Source organism: Lactuca virosa, chromosome 8 (assembly GCF_052849685.1).
Source record: "Lactuca virosa cultivar CGN04683 chromosome 8, Lactuca_virosa_CGN04683_v6, whole genome shotgun sequence".
Taxonomy (NCBI): domain Eukaryota; kingdom Viridiplantae; phylum Streptophyta; class Magnoliopsida; order Asterales; family Asteraceae; genus Lactuca; species Lactuca virosa.
Genome location: NC_136433.1, coordinates 223,894,064 through 223,918,370, shown reverse-complemented (window position 1 = coordinate 223,918,370; position 24,307 = coordinate 223,894,064). Strand labels below are relative to the sequence as shown.

Sequence of the window (24,307 nt, the reverse complement as noted above, 5' to 3'; positions counted from 1 at the left end):
CTTGAAATCTTAGCCAATTTGATAATCCAGATCACCTACCAGGATACCATACCAATTCCTTGAGTTCTTATGCTGGCGACTAAAAATCATAATCCTTGCCCTGACCGACGAATCTTCATCCCAACTCCCACTCTCGAAGAGTCCCTGAATCCTAATCGACTGCAACCTAAGCAAATATGAAACTCCCTTGTCATTTCCAATGACCCAATAGCTCAAGCAACTGACCCACCATCTTCCTGTTACCGCTCCTCTCCTAGTAACCATAGTGTTTGAACCCAACAGCTCTTCCATATGCAACTGCCGCTCCTACCGGTACAAATGCTAAACTCACCGAACCCTGATGACACTGAAGAACTAACCTACTGATCCCTAACCATAGACCTTCCACACCATACTCCCAAACCGATTTTGACCAAAAACCAAAATGATAATCGAACACTTTGGAACCCGCTACACGAGATACAACCCCTAAATAACCCACTAAAGATTAACCTCATGCAAAATACATAAAACACTTCTCGAAGATATAACCCAACAATAATAGAGAATTAAACCAACTATAATGCATACACAAACCAATATAACATTCCAAGCAACATAAATATTGATAACAACCGAAGAAGAAGCAAAAGTCGTCTTTGAACATCGTTATCCCTAACCCTCATTCATGATAGCCTGAATGCTAATCGTTCTTGGAGAATTAAGACGCGCCCTACAACTAGTCGAACAAATCATCAATCCTCGGAAGTAGATAATGGTCATTCACCGTTAATTTGTTTAGCTCCCGATAATCGATGTACATCCTGTGGGAGCCATCATTCTTCCTCACAAATAGTATCGATGCTCCCCACGGTGAACTACTCGGTCTAATGAAACCCTTGTCCAACAGCTCCTGCAGCTGTGTAGAGAACTCCTGCATCTCCGATGGTGCCAACCAGTAAGGTGCCTTGGCTATCGGAACTGCACCTGGAATCAGATCAATACAGAACCCAAACTGTCTCTCTGGAGGCACTCCAGATAAGTCCTTTGGGAACACATCTGAATACTCTTGAACGACGGGCACATCATCAATCTTCCTCTTTCTCTTCTCCCTGGTATCCAATACATAAACCATAAAACCAGAACAAACCTACTGTAGGTATCTCCTAGCTCTCGTAGCTGAATAGAGAGTTGGTCCATGCTAAGCACCCTCGCTATGAATAACTAGTTCTCCCCCACTTAGGGCTCGAACCCGAACTAACTGGTGTCCCCAATCAATCATCACCCCATTAAGACTCAACCAATCCATCCCCACGATCACCTTGTTCTTGAGTAAATTAATAGGAACCAAATCAATCGGGTATCGCTCACTAAATAACTCCAAAACACAACCCCGATGAACACTCGGTACTCGCACTGGACGATCGTCGGTGATCTCTACCTCTACTGGATAATTAAGCTCCCTAGGAGCGTCAACTAACCTCTTGCTGAACGCAAGAGATACAAACGATCGGGTGGCACCCAAATCAAATAGAACTAAAGCTGGAACACCGTTCACTAGGAATGTCCCTAAATAACATAAAAAATATAATAAGCATAAAAATTTTAGTAATAAATGTAACATCCATAAAATTCGAGCCAATTTAAAACTTTTAAAACCATTCTGTTATTACAATTTATTTTCAAAATAGTTTAAACATCAAAGTTCCTAGAAATCATAATCATAAATCGAGGAAGTGTACGGTCACGCCTTCGCCTTCCCACGGTCATCCGCTGTACCTGAAACAGTAATCGATAAAAGTAAGCTCGAAGGCTTAGTGAGTTACCCCGAAAATACCCATACACACAACAATACACATACAATAACAAACAGCATACTATGGGTCTATTCAACCATCGGGTTGGAATACCCAGGCCCTCAACCATCGGGTTGGAATGCCAATATACTATGGGTCCAATCATCATCGGGATGGAATACCCCAGACCCACAACTGTCGGGTTGGAATGCCCACATACTACGAGTCCAATCATCCATCGAGATGGAATACTCTCGGCACACAACCATCGGGATGGAATGCCCACATACTACGAGTCCAGTCATCCATTGGGATGGAATACTCTCGGCCTACAACCATCGGGTTAGAATTCCCACATACTACGAGTCCAGTCATCCATCGGGATGGAATACTCTCAACCCACAACTGTGACATCCGCCTAAAATGGATTCGGGTCAACCCAACCCAATTGGAAATTTAATAAACCCTACTCAAGATTACTTGACGCTAATAGGATCAAAACCCATACACTACGATATAAATTGACGTTAATAACAACATAGTATAGTACAACGTTATAACTATAATCAAATTAAATTATGATACCATATTAAAATCAAATCAAAGTATAATGCTCTAATTAAATTAAAAGAATCAAACTTGAATGCTATAATTAAACTTCAAATCAAAGTAGATTGTTATAATCAAATAATAACCTATCTTTTATAAAACTCCCTTTTTATAAACTTTACATTAAATTTTATAAAACTCTATTTTTATAAACTTTACATTAAATTTTATAAAACTATTATATTAATTATGTAAAAGATGCTTGTGTTAGTGGGAAATTATGAAGACCACCAAAAGCAAAAAGATTATTCCCATGGTCTCTCACTCACACCTCCCATCCACTTTCCTTTCCTTTTTCTCCCAACACATTATTCTCTTCACCACTTAAACCTTCTCTATTCTTTCTCTCACTCTCAATCTCGAAATTCATACAAGAAATACTCATATTCCAGCCAATAACAATCTATTATACTCAAATCTTCATCCATCTTGAAGCATTCATCAAGGTATGTTGTTAAAAGTTTCAAATTCATACAAGAAACAAATTAAATCCACCAAACTATCTAAAACTCATTTTATGCATAAAACTGATTTTTCTCAGAGTCCCATCAATAAAATAAGAAGTTCTGGAAATTTTCAGAAAATAACTTATTTTTATTGAATTACTATAATTATTGCAATAAAGTAGGGCAATAATTCACATAAAATACTTTTTGCATACAATAAATTCTGAGAAAATTCTGGGATGACCTATATATTGATTAAACATAATTTATGAAGTTTCATGCATTTATATTACTGTTTACTATTATTTATGATTTTATTGATTAATTAATAATGAAATATATAAAAAATACTTCCCATAGTCACAAATATCCGAAACTTATACAATGGGCTCTATATCATGTTATAAAACTATGGTTAATTTTACAGAATTTTTGGGAATCATTTATTATTTTTCCCGGATTTTGTTGTTGTTTAATCATTAAAGTATTAAATAAATACTAAAACAGTTCAGAAAAATATAAAATTTTTACAGTATTTAATATTATATGAAATAATGATTTCCTAATAATTTCATAATTTTTCAATAATGTTTACTATTTAAAACCATTTTCCTAAGTATTTAAGCATGTAAAAAATGCATTTTAATGATTATTTCATATAAATAATTGTTAAAATCTGTAAATAATTATAATTGGGCAAGTTATTATTTTAATAAGAAATTATTAAAATCTGGCCTAAATTGAAAATATAAATTAATTATGCAAAGTAATTAATTCAATTTAAAATTCATTTAACAAATGAATACCTTAATATTCTAATCAAAATGAGTTATTGTTAATTCATCTAATATAAGAATATGTGTCTAATTATTTGTATTAATACTCCATTCTCGTTTAGCAGTTCCTAAATCAAAACTATTAATTATATTAGGTTCTACGCCATTTTGACCCGAACCGTCTATCATACGACACACGCATTTCGTTTTGGGACTAATGTGAGTAATCTACCCCATATTTTATAATTTTCAATACTTTTGGGGTGTATCATGTGGTTCTAATATGTTCCAACTTCATTTTATTGTTTTATCACAATTGAGACATTGTTGGGACATTTATACGTGAGTCATTAATTGTATAACTATTGTTTGTTTACGCTACATGTACTTGTAGTGCATTACCATTTTTAGTCTAATCTCCATGACTATGCCCGTATTCTTGAGGTACGTTATGGACAATAATAGCGCTATTGGATTGACCACCCCGCCTTGGGACGTTAAGGTGATTGATCGCACGTGGTTGAGTGTGTTTGATGATTAGATGCTCCATCCTATATTTATATATATATATATATATATATATATATATATATATATATATATATATATATATATATATATATATGTATATATAGGTGAGGACTTATTGTTGTCGTTATCATTTGTTAATCAATTTTTGATTTATAAACCGTTATCTCAAATACAATTGTTTGCCGACTTCAAAAGAAAACAAATTTCAAATTATAAATGTTTCAACTTCACAATTTTCTCTACTAAAATTAGATTACTCACCAACTCTCGTAGTTGACCTGTTTTTACCCATGATGCAGATTTGAAGAATGAAGTTGATGAAAAATAGGTTGTGCCTTAGAATTCCACAAGACTATTTAAATTTGATGTAATAAATGTTGTTCGTATTTGGATTTGTATTTGTATGTTGTGGATCTTGTTTGCATACTTAGTACTTAATTGAATCTAATCATATTATAACATAGTTGTCATGAGACTTTGAACAATATATCACGCCTTGATCGATTCCGACAAGGATCGGGGTGTGACAGATTGGTATCAGAGCCCTTGACTATAGGGAATTAGGTTAATTGCCTTGACCTAGTCTATAGCCTCTAGGGTCCTCTCGTATGCTAGTTTATAAAATGCACACACAACTGCATGCAATTCACACTTAGAAAATCCTAGGAATACCTTTGTGTGTTAATTGCTCCCTTTAGTGCATACGTATTACTCCTGACACTTATATGTGTGCATACACTGGTGAATATTCTCCTCTTTCTCTGAAAATCACACACATATTCAAGTGGTTTTAAAAAAAATGTATATACATATATATTCCTTAGAGCTCATAGGAAATTCAATGTCATCCACTCTAGTTGGGTAGGATCATAGTAATGGACGCGTAGTAACTGGAAGGGGGAGGTGTCGGTAGCCTGAAAGTCCTGACTAGGCAAGCATTCGTATACATCCCAATCAACCGAGGGACCAGTTTGCTTATCTGGGGACCAAAGGCGAGAGTTCCCAAACCTATAGGCCAAAGCGCGTCATTCACATTACTTTTGAGCCATCAAAATACCCGACCTTATCAAACGTATCCGAAAGGATACACTCCAAAATGGCCAACTCATTGGACTATTAAGTTCCCTAATGGGCCTAGTAGTGGGAAAGACATGTGAAAACTTAGTTTTGTGGGGGCCCACGCAAGTGCTACATGTTTCACATTTAGTAACCATGGAAAGCCCAAAAGGTGCCTAACACTCCTAACCATGGCCCAACAAGTGTTTTACAATTATTTTACCCAACAATGTCTAAAAACTTTATTTCCATAATCAATTTACAAATAACTCACAAGTCCATATGCGTGTTTCTCGTAGATGGCATTACGACCCCCATACGCTGCTCGCAACAACCGAAGGCTAGCTGCCCTTATCACCAAGGAGGTAGCAAACGTCATCCCAACAATTGCAACCCAACTTCATTCTCTTCAGCCACAAGCTCCAGCAACCACTCCTCGTTGCTCGTTCAAGCACTTTCGTAACTGCAATCCGCCTTACTTCAAAGGCATCGATGGTGCCACCGCACTCCTCACATGGATTGAAGAAATGGAGAGTACTTTCATCCATAGCGAGTGTCCTGAGGACCTGATGGTCCGTCATGCTATAGGGTGCCTCCAAGGTCATGCTCTCACATGGTGGAACCTAGAAAAACGGGCAAAGGGAGAGGTTGTTGCCTTGGGAATGACCTGGTCAAAACTAAAGGAACGCATGATGGAGAAGTTCTGCCCTGACAGCGAATTGCAAACTCTCGAGGATGAATTCTGGAATCTGAAACAGGTGGGAGGCGACAACGCGACCTACACCAATAGATTCCATGATCTCTCGAGACTCCTACCTCACATGGTTCAACCTATGAAAACTGCAATACGTCGCTACATCAAAGGGTTACCACGCCAGATCCGTGATTCGGTGACTAGCAGCAGGCCATCTACCCTAAAATCCGCCATTTAAATAGCAGGTCAACTCAACGAGGACAATATGAACGATGGTGTCCTCCCACGCAAGGGTTCAAAGATGTCAACTGAAAAGCCGACCCCTGAGACCCCCCTAATTGTCAAGTCCGAGTCCTCCCACCGACATGACAAAAAGAAGCGGAAAAGTCATCACCATAACCATGCTGTTATTACCCCTGGTACTCCTATCACCCAAGTCACCCCACAAGCCCAACCGAATAAAAAGCTGTATACCGGACCTCACCCCCTCTGTAACCACTGTAACTATCACCATATGACCACCAGCCCGTATCGCCTCTGTACGAATTGTGGTCGCTATGGCCACTTGGCGGACACATGTCGTGCACCAAAAACTCAGCGACCACTCTATCTACCCTCAAATCAGCAAACACAAACCCGATATCCAACTGGAACATGCTTCAACTGTGGTGACCCCACCCATTTCAGAAACGTGTGTCCTAGGCTAGTCAATATCATCAACACCCAAGCCCAGGCAAATCCAACAATGCAGGTTCCAGCTCCCAAAGGCCGAGCCTTTGTCATTACCGCAACCCAAGCAAAGACCGATAACAAGGTCGTAAATGGTATGTTTCTCATAAATGACTGCTACGCGTCAGTACTTTTTGATTCAGGTACCGATAAAATTTTTGTGTCTTTGGAATTTGAGCCCATACTTCACACATCTCGCACGATTCTTGATGAGTACTTTACCGTAGAAGTCGCCGATGGAAAATACGTTTCACTCAATGCAGTCATCCAAGATTGCACTTTCGATTTTTGCGGTCATAAATTTTCTGTCAATTTAGTTACTATGGAACTTGGTAGCTTCGACATCATAGTAGGAATGGACTGGCTATCCCAAAACCATGCTGAAATAGTATGTTACGATAAGTTCATTCGTATTCCTCTCGCCGACGGTCAAAGTCTTCGTATTTATGGCGAGACTCATTCGAAAAAGCTTAGTCTTATGTCATGTACTCAAGCTCGATCATATCTATGAAAAGAATATATGGCTTTCTTAGCCCATGTGGTGGAAACAAAGGTCAAAGAAAAGAAGATCGAAGATATTCCGATAGTACGAGACTTTCCCGACATCTTTCCTGATGATGTATCTGGACTCCCTCCAGTACGTGAGCTAGAGTTCCGCATCGATCTTGTTCCTGAGGCTACTCCCATAGCCAAGTCTCCATATCGGTTGGCTCCAGCCGAGATGCAAGAATTGGCAAGTCAGCTCCAAGAATTAACCGATAAGGGATTTATCCGCCCTAGTACTTCACCCTGGGGAGCCCCGGTTCTCTTCATCAAAAAGAAAGATGGTTCGTTTCGTATGTGTATCGATTATCGGGAGTTAAATAAATTAACCATCAAGAACCGATATCCGTTACCTCGGATCGACGACCTTTTTGATCAGCTTCAAGGAGCTTCATGCTTCTCCAAAATTGACCTTCGCTCGGGTTATCACCAACTTCGAGTACGGGAAGAAGACATCCCCAAAACCGCTTTCCGAACCCGCTATGGTCATTACGAGTTCACTGTTATGCCTTTCGGCCTAACAAATGCCCCTGCCGTATTCATGGACTTGATGAATCGGGTATTTAAACCTTATCTCGACCGTTTTGTTATCGTCTTTATTGATGACATCCTCATTTACTCCAAGACAAAGGCAGAGCATGAAAGACACCTTCTCCTAACTCTCCAAACGTTGCAAGGAAATCGGCTCTACGCCAAATTTTCGAAATGCGAGTTTTGGTTAAATGAGGTACAATTCCTTGGTCATATTGTAAGTGACAAGGGTATTTAAGTCGATCCCGCAAAAGTTGAAGCAGTCCAGAATTGGAAAGCCCCACGTACCCCTAAGGAAATTCGGTCCTTCCTCGGTTTAGCCGGTTATTACCCGCGTTTCATTTCAAATTTCTCAAAGATTGCTTTACCGCTTACTTCTCTCACTTGCAAGGGTACACCATTTGATTGGGGACCCAAGCAGGAACACGCTTTCCAAACCCTTAAACAAAGTTTGTGTAACGCTCCGATTCTTACACTCCCTGAAGGATCCGAAGATTTCGTGGTATTCTGCGATGCCTCCAATCTCGGTCTAGGTTGTGTTTTGATGCAAAAGGGAAAGGTTATAGCTTACGCATCACGACAACTCAAAATCCACGAAAGAAATTATACGACTCATGATTTGGAGCTCGGTGTCGTGGTTTTCGCTCTTAAAATTTGGAGGCATTACCTTTACGGCACTAAATGCGTAATTTTCACCGACCACAAGAGCTTGCAACATATTCTTAATCAAAAGGAACTCAATATGAGGCAAAGACGATGGGACGAGCTCCTAAATGATTACGAGTGTGAAATACGCTATCATCTGGGCAAGGCAAACGTCGTAGCCGACGCGTTAAGCCGAAAAGAACATGCCCATGCATTTCATCTAATATGTTCTCCTATCTTGTCCAATCTCAGCGACCGAATTCGAGGAGCCCAACACTCGGCAATTACCGAAAATGACATGCCCACGGGAATTGATGGGGAGTTGGAAACTAAATCTGATGGTATTTTCTATTATTAAGATCGCATCTGGATCCCAGATCGTGACAATCTTCGTATATTCCTGATGGAAGAAATCCATAAAACCCGATATTCCATTCATCCGGGCACTGACAAGATGTATCATGGCCTGAGAACCAATTATTGGTGGTCGGGAATGAAAAAGGATATTGCCTTATTCGTGGCCAAATGTCTTACATGTTCCAGGGTCAAAGTAGAACATCAACGACCCTCTGGACTATTGGTCCAACCAGAAATCCCCAGGTGGAAATGGGAAGCGATCGCCATGGATTTCGTAACCAAACTTCCCCGTACCACAAAAGGACACGACAGCATTTGGATAATCATTGACCGTTTGACCAAATCCGCTCATTTCCTTCCCATCCGTGAAAATTTCAAAGTCGAAAAACTTGCTCGGATTTACATCAACGAGATAGTTAGTCGGCATGGCATTCCTCTCAGCATCATTTCAGATCGTGATGGGAGATTTCTCTCTCGGTTTTGGCAATCACTTCAAACAGCCATGGGAACCCGCCTCGATCTCAGTACCGCCTATCATCCTCAGACCGATGGTCAATCTGAGAGGACAATTCAAACACTCAAAGATATGTTGAGGGCGTGTGTCTTGGATTTCGGAGGAAACTGGGACTCTCATTTACCGTTGGTGGAATTCTCCTATAACAACAGTTATCATTCTAGCATCAAGATGCCACCATTTGAGGCATTGTATGGCCGTAAATGCCGATCTCCTATTTGCTGGCATGAAATTGGTGAGTCCCACGTAATTCGCGCAACAGTGGATTCTCCAATCGTTGGTCCTGAGCTTATCCAGGAAACAACCGACAAAATCACTCAGATTCGCGATAACCTTCTCGCAGCTCGTAGCCGACAAAAGAGTTATGCCGACAAGCGACACAAACCGCTTGAATTTACCCTGGGTGACATGGTCATGTTAAAAGTGTCCCCATGGAAAGGTGTGGTTCGATTTGGACGCAAGGGTAAATTGGCACCACGCTACGAAGGCCCGTTTAAGATCATAAAAAGGATCGGACCAGTAGCCTACGAGTTGGATCTACCAACAGAGCTTAAGAAAGTTCACCCAGTATTTCATATAGCCAACCTCAAGAAGTGTTTAGCAGACGAGAACCTTCATGTTCCTCTCAAGGATATCCAAATCGACGAGACAATGCAATTTATCGAGAAACCCTTGGAAATTGCCGACCGAAAGGAAAAGCAACTCAAAAGAAGTCGCATTCTCCTGGTTAAGGTCAGGTGGCAGTCGGCACGTGGACCTGAGTATACATGGGAGCGTGAGGATCATATGCGTACCAAATACCCACAACTTTTATCTTAAGGTACTCTCTTCTTAAATTTCGGGACGAAATTTCCTAAAGTAGGGGAGACTGTGACATCCGCCTAAAATGGATTCGGGTCAACCCAACCCAATTGGAAATTTAATAAACCCTACTCAAGATTACTTGACGCTAATGATGGGTTTTGAGCATTCTAACACTCCTAAGTGTACATGCAACCCTAAATACCTTGGATCTATGTTTTCTCTATTATACATGCAAATATGATTATCCAAGGTATTATCCTAACTAGCATACCAAAACATTGATACTAGGATAATAAAATAGATAGAATACATACCTTGTTGTTGTTGCTTGACTCCATGAAGCTTGAGAGCCTAGTGCCCCAAGTGTGACACCTCAAATGGTTCACACAACATCATGAACTCTTGGAATAACCATGAGAAGAAGACATACATGTTCAAATCGGCTAGCCCTCAAAATATGTATCACTAGTGCCAATTTCTTGAACTAAAGGGGTTCTTATATAGTGTGGCTATTAGGGTTACACCATGTAACTCATGACTTTACCCATTCCTTATGCTCCATGGGTTTTAATCTCCATGGAGTATCCATGGATCACCACATGGGTTAAACCCAACATAAAGGAATCTTGTATCATAAGCCCATATATATAAGAATGAATGATTTACACAATCAATCCCCATATATTTAATTAGCCCCTTTTGATCACTAAATTAAGTCCAAATTAATTCTTGATCAATACTAATTAAATAACATGATTTCATATTAATATATTAGAACTTATAATATATTAATATGTCACAAAATGTCTTTTCCTCATAAACGGTCTATCCAAATGTTCCGATGCCATGCAACCCAAATGGACCATGCCGAGTCGTGTCAAATACATACCAATTATAGTTATGGACTTAGACACTAATCCAATAGTCTCCCACTTGGATAAGTCTAAAACTATTATTGCGTATGACTTCAGGAACCAACTGGCAATCGTAGCTCTCAAAAGCTGCTGTCGAACTCTGACCTTGTAGATGAACTCTGACCTTTGTCAATGACTTGTCCATTAGATAAGGGATCATATATTCCTCCATTCTAGATATCATATGGACTGAGACATGGATTATAATCATTCTCTCTGTCCATTTGTTGTTTCCCGATTTCCGATTTATGACGATTGACTAATTGAACAAATCAAATCAGTCCAGGCCCGGCCGAGCACTTATATTTGTCATCACCAAATCATCGAGGGGCCCACAGATATCGCTTTTATCCCGAAGGTAAAAGGAATGGATAAACTTCGACTCATATGGCTTGTTCTACTACTTGTTGAATCATACACAAAGGCACGTTTTATAACACCGAGTTACCGAATGCGTTTTCGTGCAATCAATGTACAACCAACTCATAGTAACAACTCATATCTCTAGGTTTGAAGAATATAAGATATTATCGTCTCATGATCACTCGTGATAAAATCCATGAAGTGATTCCAATGAGCGCGGGTTGAATCCAATACTCAGAACTTATGAGCACTCATGAGTGTTGTAGCCCCTTGTCCAACATCTTAGACCTCTACAAGCCAACCCATGACAGTCTTGATTCATATTTACTTCCAACATATGACCGACTGTGGATAGTTTGAATAACTTAGTCAATCAGGAAGAACGACCTAGTTATTCTGGAAGTCAAAACATGCAAAATGAAACACAATAATAATAGAATCTAATATGGTATCAAAACCTATGAACATAAATAAAACACCTTTTATTTATCACCATATGATTACACATTATTCATTGTATATTGTGTCAGCTATCAACTTTATTCTTGAATTTAAAACAATAGTTGTCCCATGCTCCAAGCATGTACACTATGTTTTCTAAACACTAGTCATGCCATACATCAAGTATGCATACTATGTTTGTCTATGATCTTCACTTTGTGAATTAGATCAATTGAACATAACTCCAATGATCCTCTTTCACAGTCCCAAATCCTTACTATAAATGCAAGAATTCCAAATTCATGTCATTTACTGAAATCTGTTAGATTCTAAACTTATATGCATTGATCCTCCTGTAATGATTATGCACAGAGTCAGAAAGACTTGACAACAACCATTACAGAGCATTCCAAAGGAGATCAACTCCTTGGAAACATCCTTCTTGCATTAAGTTTCCTAATCTTACACAGATTGAATAATTTCCAACTTTGAAACATTTCCATATTCCATTTTGACTATCACTTCTGAACAAGAGTTGCCTCCTTACAGATTATATCAATATGGTCCTTCCAGAATTATCACTATACTTCCAACTGTCCTTGAGCAACCAATCTTTGGTAAACCTTAGATTGTCCTCGACAATTGTTTAATCCTTTTAGTCATATCCAGTTCTAGACCTTTTCCCTTCTTAATGCCCCAGGCATTTGCAAAATTTTAGAAAGGATAAATATAGCACATGTAATCGATCCTATATCCGAAGCATATGGGACACGAGTCATGATGTCTCACATAAAGACTAAACCAGTCTTTTGCTATAACATTTCCATTTCTATTTGCCAAGTTCTCATAATTCAGATTATGAAAAGGGATGCCGTAATCATAATCGAATTTTAGAACGCAAATAATGGACCCATATATAGAATTTCCTTATGTTGAGTCATTCCAACATGAAATTCATATATATATCTTTGACTAAATACGACTTAAAACCTCAATCTAAGCTTTTAGAATTGAAATGAAGTATAATTTCCTCTCCCTTAATTATAGCAAAACAACTTTTTCAACCCCTGCAGCCTCACGAATTGAAACTTTTGTTTTCTATAATTAACATTGCTAACTTGCAATCTTTATCATAATTATCTTGCTCCCACTAACATGATGATTATTATCATAACACTCATGCTCCCACTAGCTTTGACATGTAATCAGAAATCAGCTGGACTTCTAGAAATCAATACTTTATTGACTTTCGTACCAAAGTTCAGATTTCTGATACTAGATTGCTTTGATAAAACTTTATCAATATCATACACCTTATCTTAGATAGCTCACAGGTGTGTCTAAACAATTTTAAGAACTATGAAAAGGGATGCCGTAATCATAGTCTCGATTGTTTAGACCTTTACCACTTCTCACAAGTCCATGTTAGTGTGTTGGTTAACCACACACGCTCCACTAACGACTTTGAGAATGCAAATATCACAATTGCTATCTAGCTAAAATCTACTTAGTGAAAGTGTTTCCTCACCATCATTTTCATGAATCGGAGAGAAACCTTATGACACTTAGATTTTATGGTGTATGAGTTCCTATCCATATGAATTTTGTCAAAACCATAATCACAAGACAAGGTTACTGACAAATCCACACTTATATGGATTAAACTTGTGCAATCTTAAATTCTTGCCATTTGGCAGCTCAAGGGCTTGCCATTGCTTCCAAGTAGCTTTGCAACCAATTGAGAACTCTCAGAACTCCTATGCAAAGCCAACTTGAATAGGCACAGACATGTCGACACGATAGGTTATAAACCTCAAGTCGTGTGCTAGTGAAGAACTTCAGGTTTTATTCTTGATTAGTTCTTAAGACTTTCAAGACCTTTAAGACTCCCACTGTCCTCTTGACATATAAGACTTTCTTGTCAGATATTCAAGAGATAGTGTGGATTCTAATCAAGACAAACACTTCACACAATTGGCCTTAGTTGGTCTTTGTTTTATCCAAAACATCACAACTTACCAATTTCAAATGTACAAGAGTAGAAAACTTTTACTCTTACATTTGACAAGTGTTTTAAACCTTCTTTAAGACATGTCACTCAAGTTACAATCTTAGAGTATAACTCTAAGAATTGTTTTTGGAACGAAGTATAAATCATCTTCTTGATTTAACCACTTCAACAATTCATAGCTCCTCTTCTTAGCTACCAGAATGCACTTAGAGGATGAATTGTGATAAGGTCTCTTAATCATTAAGATGATTATATAACATGATGCTAAAGTACTCTCCCATCTTTTCAGATTTGAGAAACTTTTATCTTTCTGCCTAAGTTGATTCTTCTTATTCGCTCTGCCATACATTGAAACCTTTTCCAATGTCTCAGAATTACACTTAAGCTTGTAAGTATAACCATATTTACTGAATTTTAGTAAATAATGACGAATAGTCTTAACGATTATTTGTGGTGGGCTTGATCAGTGTACAAGAATGTGTACTCGATCCTTTACTTGACTCACACATCCATGTGAACATTAACGATTATTTGTGGTGGGCTTGATCAGTGTACAAGAATGTGTACTCGATCCTTTACTTGACTCACACATCCATGTGAACAAGTAGTTAGTCTTAATTTTTCCAATGCTTGAAAGTTCTTATTCATCATGCTATACAACTTGCATGATTCCAAGTTTCTATCCAAATGAAACTTAGGTGATGAGAATCTTTCCTTATTTGGTAAATTTAGACACTACCACAAATGAAAGAATCAAATTCATATTTCCACTCTTGCTCTTAATGGAATCTTATAAGCAACAAAAGTTTTCACAAATGCCATTGTAAGGATATTTTAAAATAAATAAAATCAAAAAAAAAATTTCTTTTATTTTAAAACTTTGCGAAAAAACTATCCTTACAATGCAAAAGCACATGAAAACTTTGTTGTTATTTATTCCTAAGCAATATATCATAACTCTTAAGAAGTAGCTCAAGAATCCGATCTTCAAACTATGCGATAGAAATCCATCTATGCCATCAGATTCAGCATATTCTTTCTTTAAGTTTCTTCACTTTTTCTTTGATTCTTAAAACATCAACATGTGACCCAGTCACATCATGTATCAAGAATCTCAGAATAGAAACTTAGCAGAGTTAGATAGTGGACTTTACCCGAAGTAGAGTCAAACTTATTGACTTTAATATCCTTAGGTAAATTTGGCAGCTTCGCAACCAATGCCCCTTTCTTTGGCAATATACCCTTGATAATGGGACTATCTCAGACTTAGCCGTTCTCCTTACCATTTGGTCAACCGAGTTGACTATGGCCGATCCCTTTCCATTGGGAAGAGAGAGCTTTACTGGATATCCAATGTCATCATTGTCAATGTCCATAAAGTTTTAGGAAGTTGATCTTAGCAAATAGATAAGATCATTAAGGGTCTTGTCATAGTCTGTTTCATAGGAGTTCTAAAGGAACTCACTATGTGACTTAGAAAGTGATTGATCATCAGCTTCCTCTAGACTTTGACACCTAACTCTCCCGGTTTGTCAATATGTGACTACATCTCCAAGATGTGATCACACATAGACCTTTGCTTTCCAATAGGGCTTGAGTGACCTTAAACTTTTCAGGAACTTGTGGGTTAGGGAGAATAATTGGAGGAGGTTAAAGAAGTATGATTTCCATGGGACATCATCTTCATTTAGGAAAGCTTGTTTCAAGAGATTTGGGAAGATCATCTTTTGGGAGATATTCAAGAGAGTTGATTTAAAGTCCTTAATATAACACCCAATATGAAATATTAAGGCTAGGACCCAACAACCTATTTATAACTGGAAGAGGGATGCTGTAATCCAAGTTATAAAATAGTTGAAGGTAGGTAAATGACGATTTACCAATTTCCACCATGAAAAACGAAATATAACTAAGTTTTAATTGGATTTGAAACTCCTAGATCTTTTGAGATACATTGAACTTTCAATGGCATGTTTGAATCTCGATTGTGCCCTATCAAGTTTGTGACTGGGATGCCGAGGATCACAAACAAGGTGTGAATAACCATGCAAATTGACTTGGTACCCTTAACTTTATCACCTAATCGATGTGCCGGTTAACCACACACGCTCCACCGATCTATAATAAAGTCAAGTTACCCTTTGCCACTCTTACTAGTCCTTATTAGTGTGCCGGTTAACCACACACGCTCCACTAATGACTTGGTAAGGTACAAAGTGTAATTTCATGGGTTAGCACCTTTTCACATTTTCCTAAGTAACTAAGATTGGGAGTGTATAAGTGTTTAGTTACTTAGTATTTATCATTAATACTTTTAATGAAGGGAGAATTATAGTCCTTTCCTACCTGTTCGGCTAACGACCCTCCACCAGTCAAGGAAGCGGTGGGTGAGAGTGGACACCCATTAAACTGCCATTTTATAGGCAGTAACCTTATACACCCCTTATAGACCGGCTTCGTGAATGAGGCCTACTAACGGTAAGATTGACTTTATCTTATACATATCTATATAATTAAAATTATAATAATAGTATAAGGGTTTGAATTTTAACTTTTAAAATTCTAAGTGCTAACTTGGAATTAAAGTATTCATAAGTGAAACTTTTCAAATTCCAAAACTTGAGGGCAAGTTTTGAAACTATTCAAAACTAATTAATTCCATAACTTATGTGTTTAAATTAGTTTTAATTAAAAAACTCTTCAAGTTCCATAACTTGAGGACAAGTTATGGAAGACTTTAAACTTTTCAATATTTTGTAACTTATGGAATTAATTAAGGTTACACATTTTATTACTTAATGAAGTGACTCTTGAACCTCCATTGCCAACTTTTATGAGTTTTATGAAACTTAAATGTGACTTTTCATATAACTTGAGGACAAGTTACAAAAACACATTTTAGAATCAAATCTTAGATTAAAATGGATTGAAAACACATAATCAATTAACTTTTCTATTAATCTAAGCAACTCATAAGAACAAGATAATTCAAATCAAACTTTTTCATGTAATTAGCCTATTCACTAAACTAATACAAAACATGAATCTATTGACAATTATCTTTGAAATTGGATGAGTATGAACATTACCACATCAAAAACAAGTTTATAAGTTCAAAAACATCTTAGGGTAATGTTTCTAGTCCATTTCTAGCCAAAAAACTCGAAAATATGCTGTCTGGGGCTCCTACTCGTCGAGTGTATCAACCTACTCGACGAGTAGGATGATTTTCTTCATGGACTCGGTGAGTTCATCAGTGGACTCGGCGAGTCCAGTGCCCAGAATGCCCGAAATTCGACTTTTTCAGCATTTTTCAGCAATTTGCATCAAGTATAATTGAAAACAAGCCTAGGCTCTGATACCACTGATGGGTTTTGAGCATTCTAACACTCCTAAGTGTACATGCAACCCTAAATACCTTGGATCTATGTTTTCTCTATTATACATGCAAATATGATTATCCAAGGTATTATCCTAACTAGCATACCAAAACATTGATACTAGGATAATAAAATAGATAGAATACGTACCTTGTTGTTGTTGCTTGACTCCATGAAGCTTGAGAGCCTAGTGTCCCAAGTGTGACACCTCAAATGGTTCACACAACATCATGAACTCTTGGAATAACCATGAGAAGAAGACATACATGTTCAAATCGGCTAGCCCTCAAAATATGTATCACTAGTGCCAATTTCTTGAACTAAAGGGGTTCTTATATAGTGTGGCTATTAGGGTTACACCATGTAACTCATGACTTTACCCATTCCTTATGCTCCATGGGTTTTAACCTCCATGGAGTATCCATGGATCACCACATGGGTTAAACCCAACATAAAGGAATCTTGGATCATAAGCCCACATATATAAGAATGAATGATTTACACAATCAATCCTCATATATTTAATTAGCCCCTTTTGATCACTAAATTAAGTCCAAATTAATTCTTGATCAATACTAATTAAATAACATGATTTCATATTAATATATTAGAACTTATAATATATTAATATGTCACAAAATGTCTTTTCCTCATAAACGGTCTATCCAAATGTTCCGATGCCATGCAACCCAAATGGACCATGCCGAGTCGGGTCAAGTACATACCAATTATAGTTATGGACTTAGACACTAATCCAACAGCTAATAGGATCAAAACCCATACACTACGATATAAATTGACGTTAATAGCAACATAGTATAGTACAACGTTATAACTATAATCAAATTAAATTATGATACCATATTAAAATCAAATCAAAGTATAATGCTCTAATTAAATTAAAAGAATCAAACTTGAATGCTATAATTAAACTTCAAATCAAAGTAGATTGTTATAATCAAATAATAACCTATCTTTTATAAAACTCCCTTTTTATAAACTTTACATTAAATTTTATAAAACTCTATTTTTATAAACTTTACATTAAATTTTATAAAACTTTTATATTAATTATGTAAAAGATGCTTGTGTTAGTGGGAAATTATGAAGACCACCAAAAGCAAAAAGATTATTCCCATGGTCTCCCACTCACACCTCCCATCCACTTTCCTTTCCTTTTTCTCCCAACACATTATTCTCTTCACCACTTAAACCTTCTCTATTCTTTCTCTCACTCTCAATCTCGAAATTCATACAAGAAATACTCATATTCCAGCCAAGAACAATCTATTATACTCAAATCTTCATCCCTCTTGAAGCATTCATCAAGGTATGTTGTTAAAAGTTTCAAATTCATACAAGAAACAAATTAAATCCACCAAACTATCTAAAACTCATTTTATGCATAAAACTGATTTTTCTCAGAGTCCCATCAATAAAATAAGAAGTTCTGGAAATTTTCAGAAAATAACTTATTTTTATTGAATTACTATAATTATTGCAATAAAGTAGGGCAATAATTCACATAAAATACTTTTTGCATACAATAAATTCTGAGAAAATTCTGAGATGACCTATATATTGATTAAACATAATTTATGAAGTTTCATGCATTTATATTACTGTTTACTATTATTTATGATTTTATTGATTAATTAATAATGAAATATATAAAAAATACTTCCCATAGTCACAAATATCCGAAACTTATACAATGGGGTCTATATCATGTTATAAAACTATGGTTAATTTTACAGAATTTGTGGGAATCATTTATTATTTTTCCCGGATTTTGTTATTGTTTAATCATTAAAGTATTAAGTAAATACTAAAACAGTTCAGAAAAATATAAAATTTTTACAGTATTTAATATTATATGAAATAATGATTTCCTAATAATTTCATAATTTTTCAATAATGTTTACTATTTAAAACCATTTTCCTAAGTATTTAAGCATGTAAAAAATGCATTTTAATGATTATTTCATATAAATAATTGCTAAAATCTGTAAATAATTATAATTGGCCAAGTTATTATTTTAATAAGAAATTATTAAAATCTGGCCTAAATTGAAAATATAAATTAATTATGCAAAGTAATTAATTCAATTTAAAACTCATTTAACAAATGAATACCTTAATATTCTAATCAAAATGAGTTATTGTTAATTCATCTAATATAAGAATATGTGTCTAATTATTTGTATTAATACTCCATTCTCGTTTAGCAGTTCCTAAACCAAAACTATTAATTATATTAGGTTCTACGCCATTTTGACCCGAACCGTCTATCATACGACACACGCATTTCGTTTTGGGACTAATGTGAGTAATCTACCCCATATTTTATAATTTTCAATACTTTTGGGGTGTATCATGTGGTTCTAATATGTTCCAACTTCATTTTATTGTTTTATCACAATTGAGACATTGTTGGGACATTTATACGTGAGTCATTAATTGTATAACTATTGTTTGTTTACGCTACATGTACTTGTAGTGCATTACCATTTTTAGTCTAATCTCCATGACTATGCCCGTATTCTTGAGGTACGTTATGGACAATAATAGCGCTATTGGGTTGACCACCCCGCCTTGGGACGTTAAGGTGATTGATCGCACGTGGTTGAGTGTGTTTGATAATTAGATGCTCCATCCTATATTATATATATATATATATATATATATATATATATATATATATATATATATATATATATACATATGTATATATAGGTGAGGACTTATTGTTGTCGTTATCATTTGTTAATCAATTTTTGATTTATAAACCGTTATCTCAAATACAATTGTTTGCCGACTTCAAAAGAAAACAAATTTCAAATTATAAATGTTTCAACTTCACAATTTTCTCTACTAAAATTAGATTACTCACCAACTCTCGTAGTTGACCTGTTTTTACCCATGATGCAGATTTGAAGAATGAAGTTGATGAAAAATAGGTTGTGCCTTAGAAATCCACAAGACTATTTAAATTTGATGTAATAAATGTTGTTCGTATTTGGATTTGTATTTGTATGTTGTGGATCTTGTTTGAATACTTAGTACTTAATTGAATCTAATCATATTATAACATAGTTGTCATGAGACTTTGAACAATATATCACGCCTTGATCGATTCCGACAAGGATCGGTGTGTGACAACAACCATCGGGTTGGAATGCCCACAACCAATCAAACATGTGCACCTATATCAGATAATCATATAACGGTCTATAAAGACAACATACTAGGGTCCACTCATCCTTGGGATGGAATACCCTCAACTACCATAACAAGCATGTGGACATATAACGGGTAATCACCTAACAGTATACAGACAGTCAGACCAACTATAGGTCTCTAATCATAACCACATCCTATCTACCAGGATACCGATCTAACAGATCATACTAACATATAGCCATCCTATCTACCAGGATGTCGAGCTAACATATCACAACAGTAACAATTCCAAATAACAAATCAAAGGGCCGACCTTGGTGCCTTAGACCCTTGAGTATAGTGAGGATAACACACCTTACAATGTCGATCTGAACTGAAGAATCCAATTCCCGAGTCACTGTCTTACCAAAAATCCCGAACTATCCAAAATAACGAGTACTAAGTCAACAATCGGAATATCAATCTTGACCAAGGGTCCCACATAGCATAATAGTGCATTTTGCCTTTTCAATAAATTGGGTCAAGGCCCAATACCAAATCCATGATCCAAAAGTCCACATATACAAGGCCCATTATTGGCCCAATTTTCCAAATTGGGCCCAAATCCTTATCGGGCCTTTTCCAAAGGTCTAATCCTCCAATTGGCGTAAGACTCACCAATCCAGAGAGTCCATTAGGGCCCAAACATCAAGGCCTAAACAGATGGCCCAATACTCGAAGCCCAAAGCAAAGAAGTCCAAAACAGTCGCGTATGCGGGGCATACTCCTGAGGTACGCTTAGCGTACATGAGGCCTCGCATTGACCAAGATACGGGGACACTGACCGAGTACGCAGGGCGTACTCCTCCCTACATGGGGCGTACTCCTCCCTACACGGGGCGTAACCTCACAGGTCTTAAAACTTCCATAAGTGCTTAAGGGATTAAGCACTCGAGCTTAAACTTCAGATCCACTGCTCAAATGTGCTCTTGAACCATAAAGTCTCAAACTTTGAGACTTTGGTCGGCTGAAAAGGGCTTAATACATGGTCTTAATCCATTAAGACCTTATACAAAGAACTAGGGAGTAAACTACTCAAGGGACCTCATTTTTATGCCTTAGGACCCATCCTAGGGTCTGAAAGGACAGCTTATATCGTCCAAAATGATCCATGCATTATAATGGGACTTTGTGGGACAAAAGAATGCAAATAAGCTACCAAGGATAGATCTAGAAGAAATAGGCATAAAGGTAACAACTTTGTACCTTCTGGAGCCCCTAAAACAGATGATGAACCAAGATCTACAAGCCAATCTTCCCTCATTGATTCCTTGATGCACAAGCTTCTTCTTAAAGGCATAAAAACACACTTCTAAGCTCAAGAATGTTCACTAGGAGGCTAGGGTTCTCTTGAGTCGGCTAAGGGAGGTGTAGAGGCTGAAAGAGATGCGAGGAAATGGTCCATAAGGTGCTTAAATACTCCACAAACCCTAAAAGTTAGGGTTCCACCCTGGCACACGTACGCCCAGCGTACTAGGGCACGCCCTAATACACTTTGCATACTCACATGTACGCCCAACGTACTACTTCAGATTCCCAAAATCACCATTTTGCCACTAGGGCCTCCTTTTGCCACTTCCTTCCAAACCAAGGGCCAAAAATGACATAATTAAAATTCAAGGGATGAATTTGAAGCTACTTGAAAAATGGAGTGTTACAACTCTCCCCCACTTAAACTAGGCTTCGTCCTCGAAGCTTGCTGCGGCGAACAAATTCTGGTCATGCTCCCGGCTTTAGTCCACCGACTCCCAATCCTACTCGAATCCCCTCTGGTGCTCCTACTGCACCTCCACCAAAGGTCTTCCTTGCTTCGTAGGATCCTCTCCTTCCTTTCCAGAAATAGTCATTGGCCTCGATGCGTAACTTAGGCGCTCTCCGGCCTGGACATCACTCAGCGATGTTACCGCCTTCTCATCCAATTTGCATCTCTTCGTAGCGGCAATACGGGAATAATGTTGTGGATCTAGTTAACCTATGAGTCACCTTGCCAACCCTGGCCATGATCCTGATGATCTAAGGTATCAGGGACCCATCCCTCCCCATTTCTGAAGCACGTCCCTTTTGTGTGCTGACAGGATAATGCGTCCTTCAGCACCCGAAACCACACACGTACACAACCAACTAACTAGCATGAACACTCATACTTGGCCCAATCAGCCTCGGGATGGAATACCATGCATGCCTACGACAGGTCCAGTCATCCCTTGGATGGAATACCCTCGTATCACACACATGTTTGGCCCAATCAACCCTCGGGTTGGAATACCAAACATATCAGGTCCAATCAATCATAGGGTCCGATCATCCTCAGGATGGAATACCCTAGATTGGAATACCTCTACGAACATAACTCAGGTCTACTCATAACTTGAGATCCAAGGATCTATCCTTGCTTCTCATCTACAATCCTCTGATTCGTCACAACCGAGTACAACTCCCCCGAATCTCAACAATACATCCATTTTGAACGCGCTCCTACAAGAGACATAACCATCATAATCTCTATGCCCACAGCATATGACTGGAATACCCTTACACGGTCCTTAACATAGGTTTGGATTGCTTCTGGGCCCACAACATGAGTCTGGTATGCCCTCTCCGGCCCTCAGCTCATGACTGGAATGCTCCCGATAACCTATTGACATTGTTGTCGTCACTTCAATCACATTATACTTCATCCTAGAGATACTCACCTCCTCCATTGCCCAAGAAGGCCTAATCCATTTCCTTCACAACATCAACAAGTGCCACAGTATTGAAACCTCACCATACAATATCCACTTATAGAACAAGTTGCTACCCCAAGAGTTTCCAAGCTCTCCTTCATAACCACCGACAATCCCCAAGGACATTCTATAGGTGATAACCAGCAAGCGCATAACATACAGTTCCATGGTTTATTATCACTGAACAACGTGCTCAATACCAAAACACAAATCTAACAAAATACATACAGAGTCTTTAGCATGACTGAACCACCTCACCGAACGTTCAGCCTATCTGGACCACTCTCGGAACCTTCAGCATGTCTGGACCGCCTCTCCGGGCCTTCAGCCTGTCTGGACCGTTCTCTAGGCCTTTGGCCTGATTGGTATGCCCCGCAGGACTTCAGTCTATCCGGACCACCCTAAGTCTGTTGAGCATAACCATGGACCTATCCTGGTGTCTTTTCCCATATAGCCAGTTCTCCTCCACTTGGGGTTTCGAACTCTTGATACAATCTGTAGACTATAATCCCGGCCAAACTCTAGACCTCATGTTGATCACCCACCTTCTAGGGAACCCGTGGTTTGATCCCTGACCCGCGTATCCACCACATACGATAAATAGCCCGCACACCCGTTCTGAAAGTACTGTCGATCCCTCGCAACTAAACAAAACTCTCAATGGTTGATGCTTCATCTGAGAATTCCCAATTCTCCCCCACTTAGAGTACTAACCACTACCCACTGGTGGTGAAGCTAATACGCGACTTAACCGTCCCAATCGACTATTACCATACTTAACCTTAGAGGGGTTAGCCCACGCAAGACAATCCTCCCGATACGAAGTAACCGAACTTCAAGAGAATCTGAATTCCCGCTGATGACCTTTGAATTTCTGAATTACAACTGCTCGTCCTAGACTGGCGATTCTCTATCCTAACTCCTTATCCTCGAATGCACCTCTGGATCCTAACCATCTACAACCCCTTGACAACAAATTCCACCAAACATCTCCTATGTCCTAATAACTTATGCAGAAAGAAAACAAAAGCTCATAATACAATCATAAATAAATAGATAGGAGGAAAGACATACTGGTCGCCACATCAGGTACATCCCTGGCCTCTTCGACTGTAAGCTGGAAGGCGCGTCCTTGAGCCTTCGGAGGCTCTGATCTACCCTGACCACCGCAAGTAATCCTCAGGGTGGCTGGTGTTGGAGCCTGCGCCGGCCTGGTAGCTAGTAGGGGACACTGGGCCTT

The 24,307-nt window shown here is 38.0% G+C and overlaps 1 protein-coding gene across 1 annotated transcript; it reads right to left on the bottom strand.

Moving 5' to 3' along the window:
* Positions 1–718: 718 nt before the first annotated feature.
* LOC145131289 (uncharacterized) lies at positions 719–21,605 on the bottom strand. The gene is made up of 4 exons (XM_079066002.1): positions 21,548–21,605; positions 1,242–1,548; positions 888–1,091; positions 719–803 (listed from the first exon to the last, which is right to left on the bottom strand). Exons 1-4 carry the CDS (start codon positions 21,603–21,605, stop codon positions 719–721), a joined length of 654 nt encoding a protein of 217 aa, XP_078922128.1.
* Between the last annotated feature and the right edge of the window lie 2,702 nt (positions 21,606–24,307).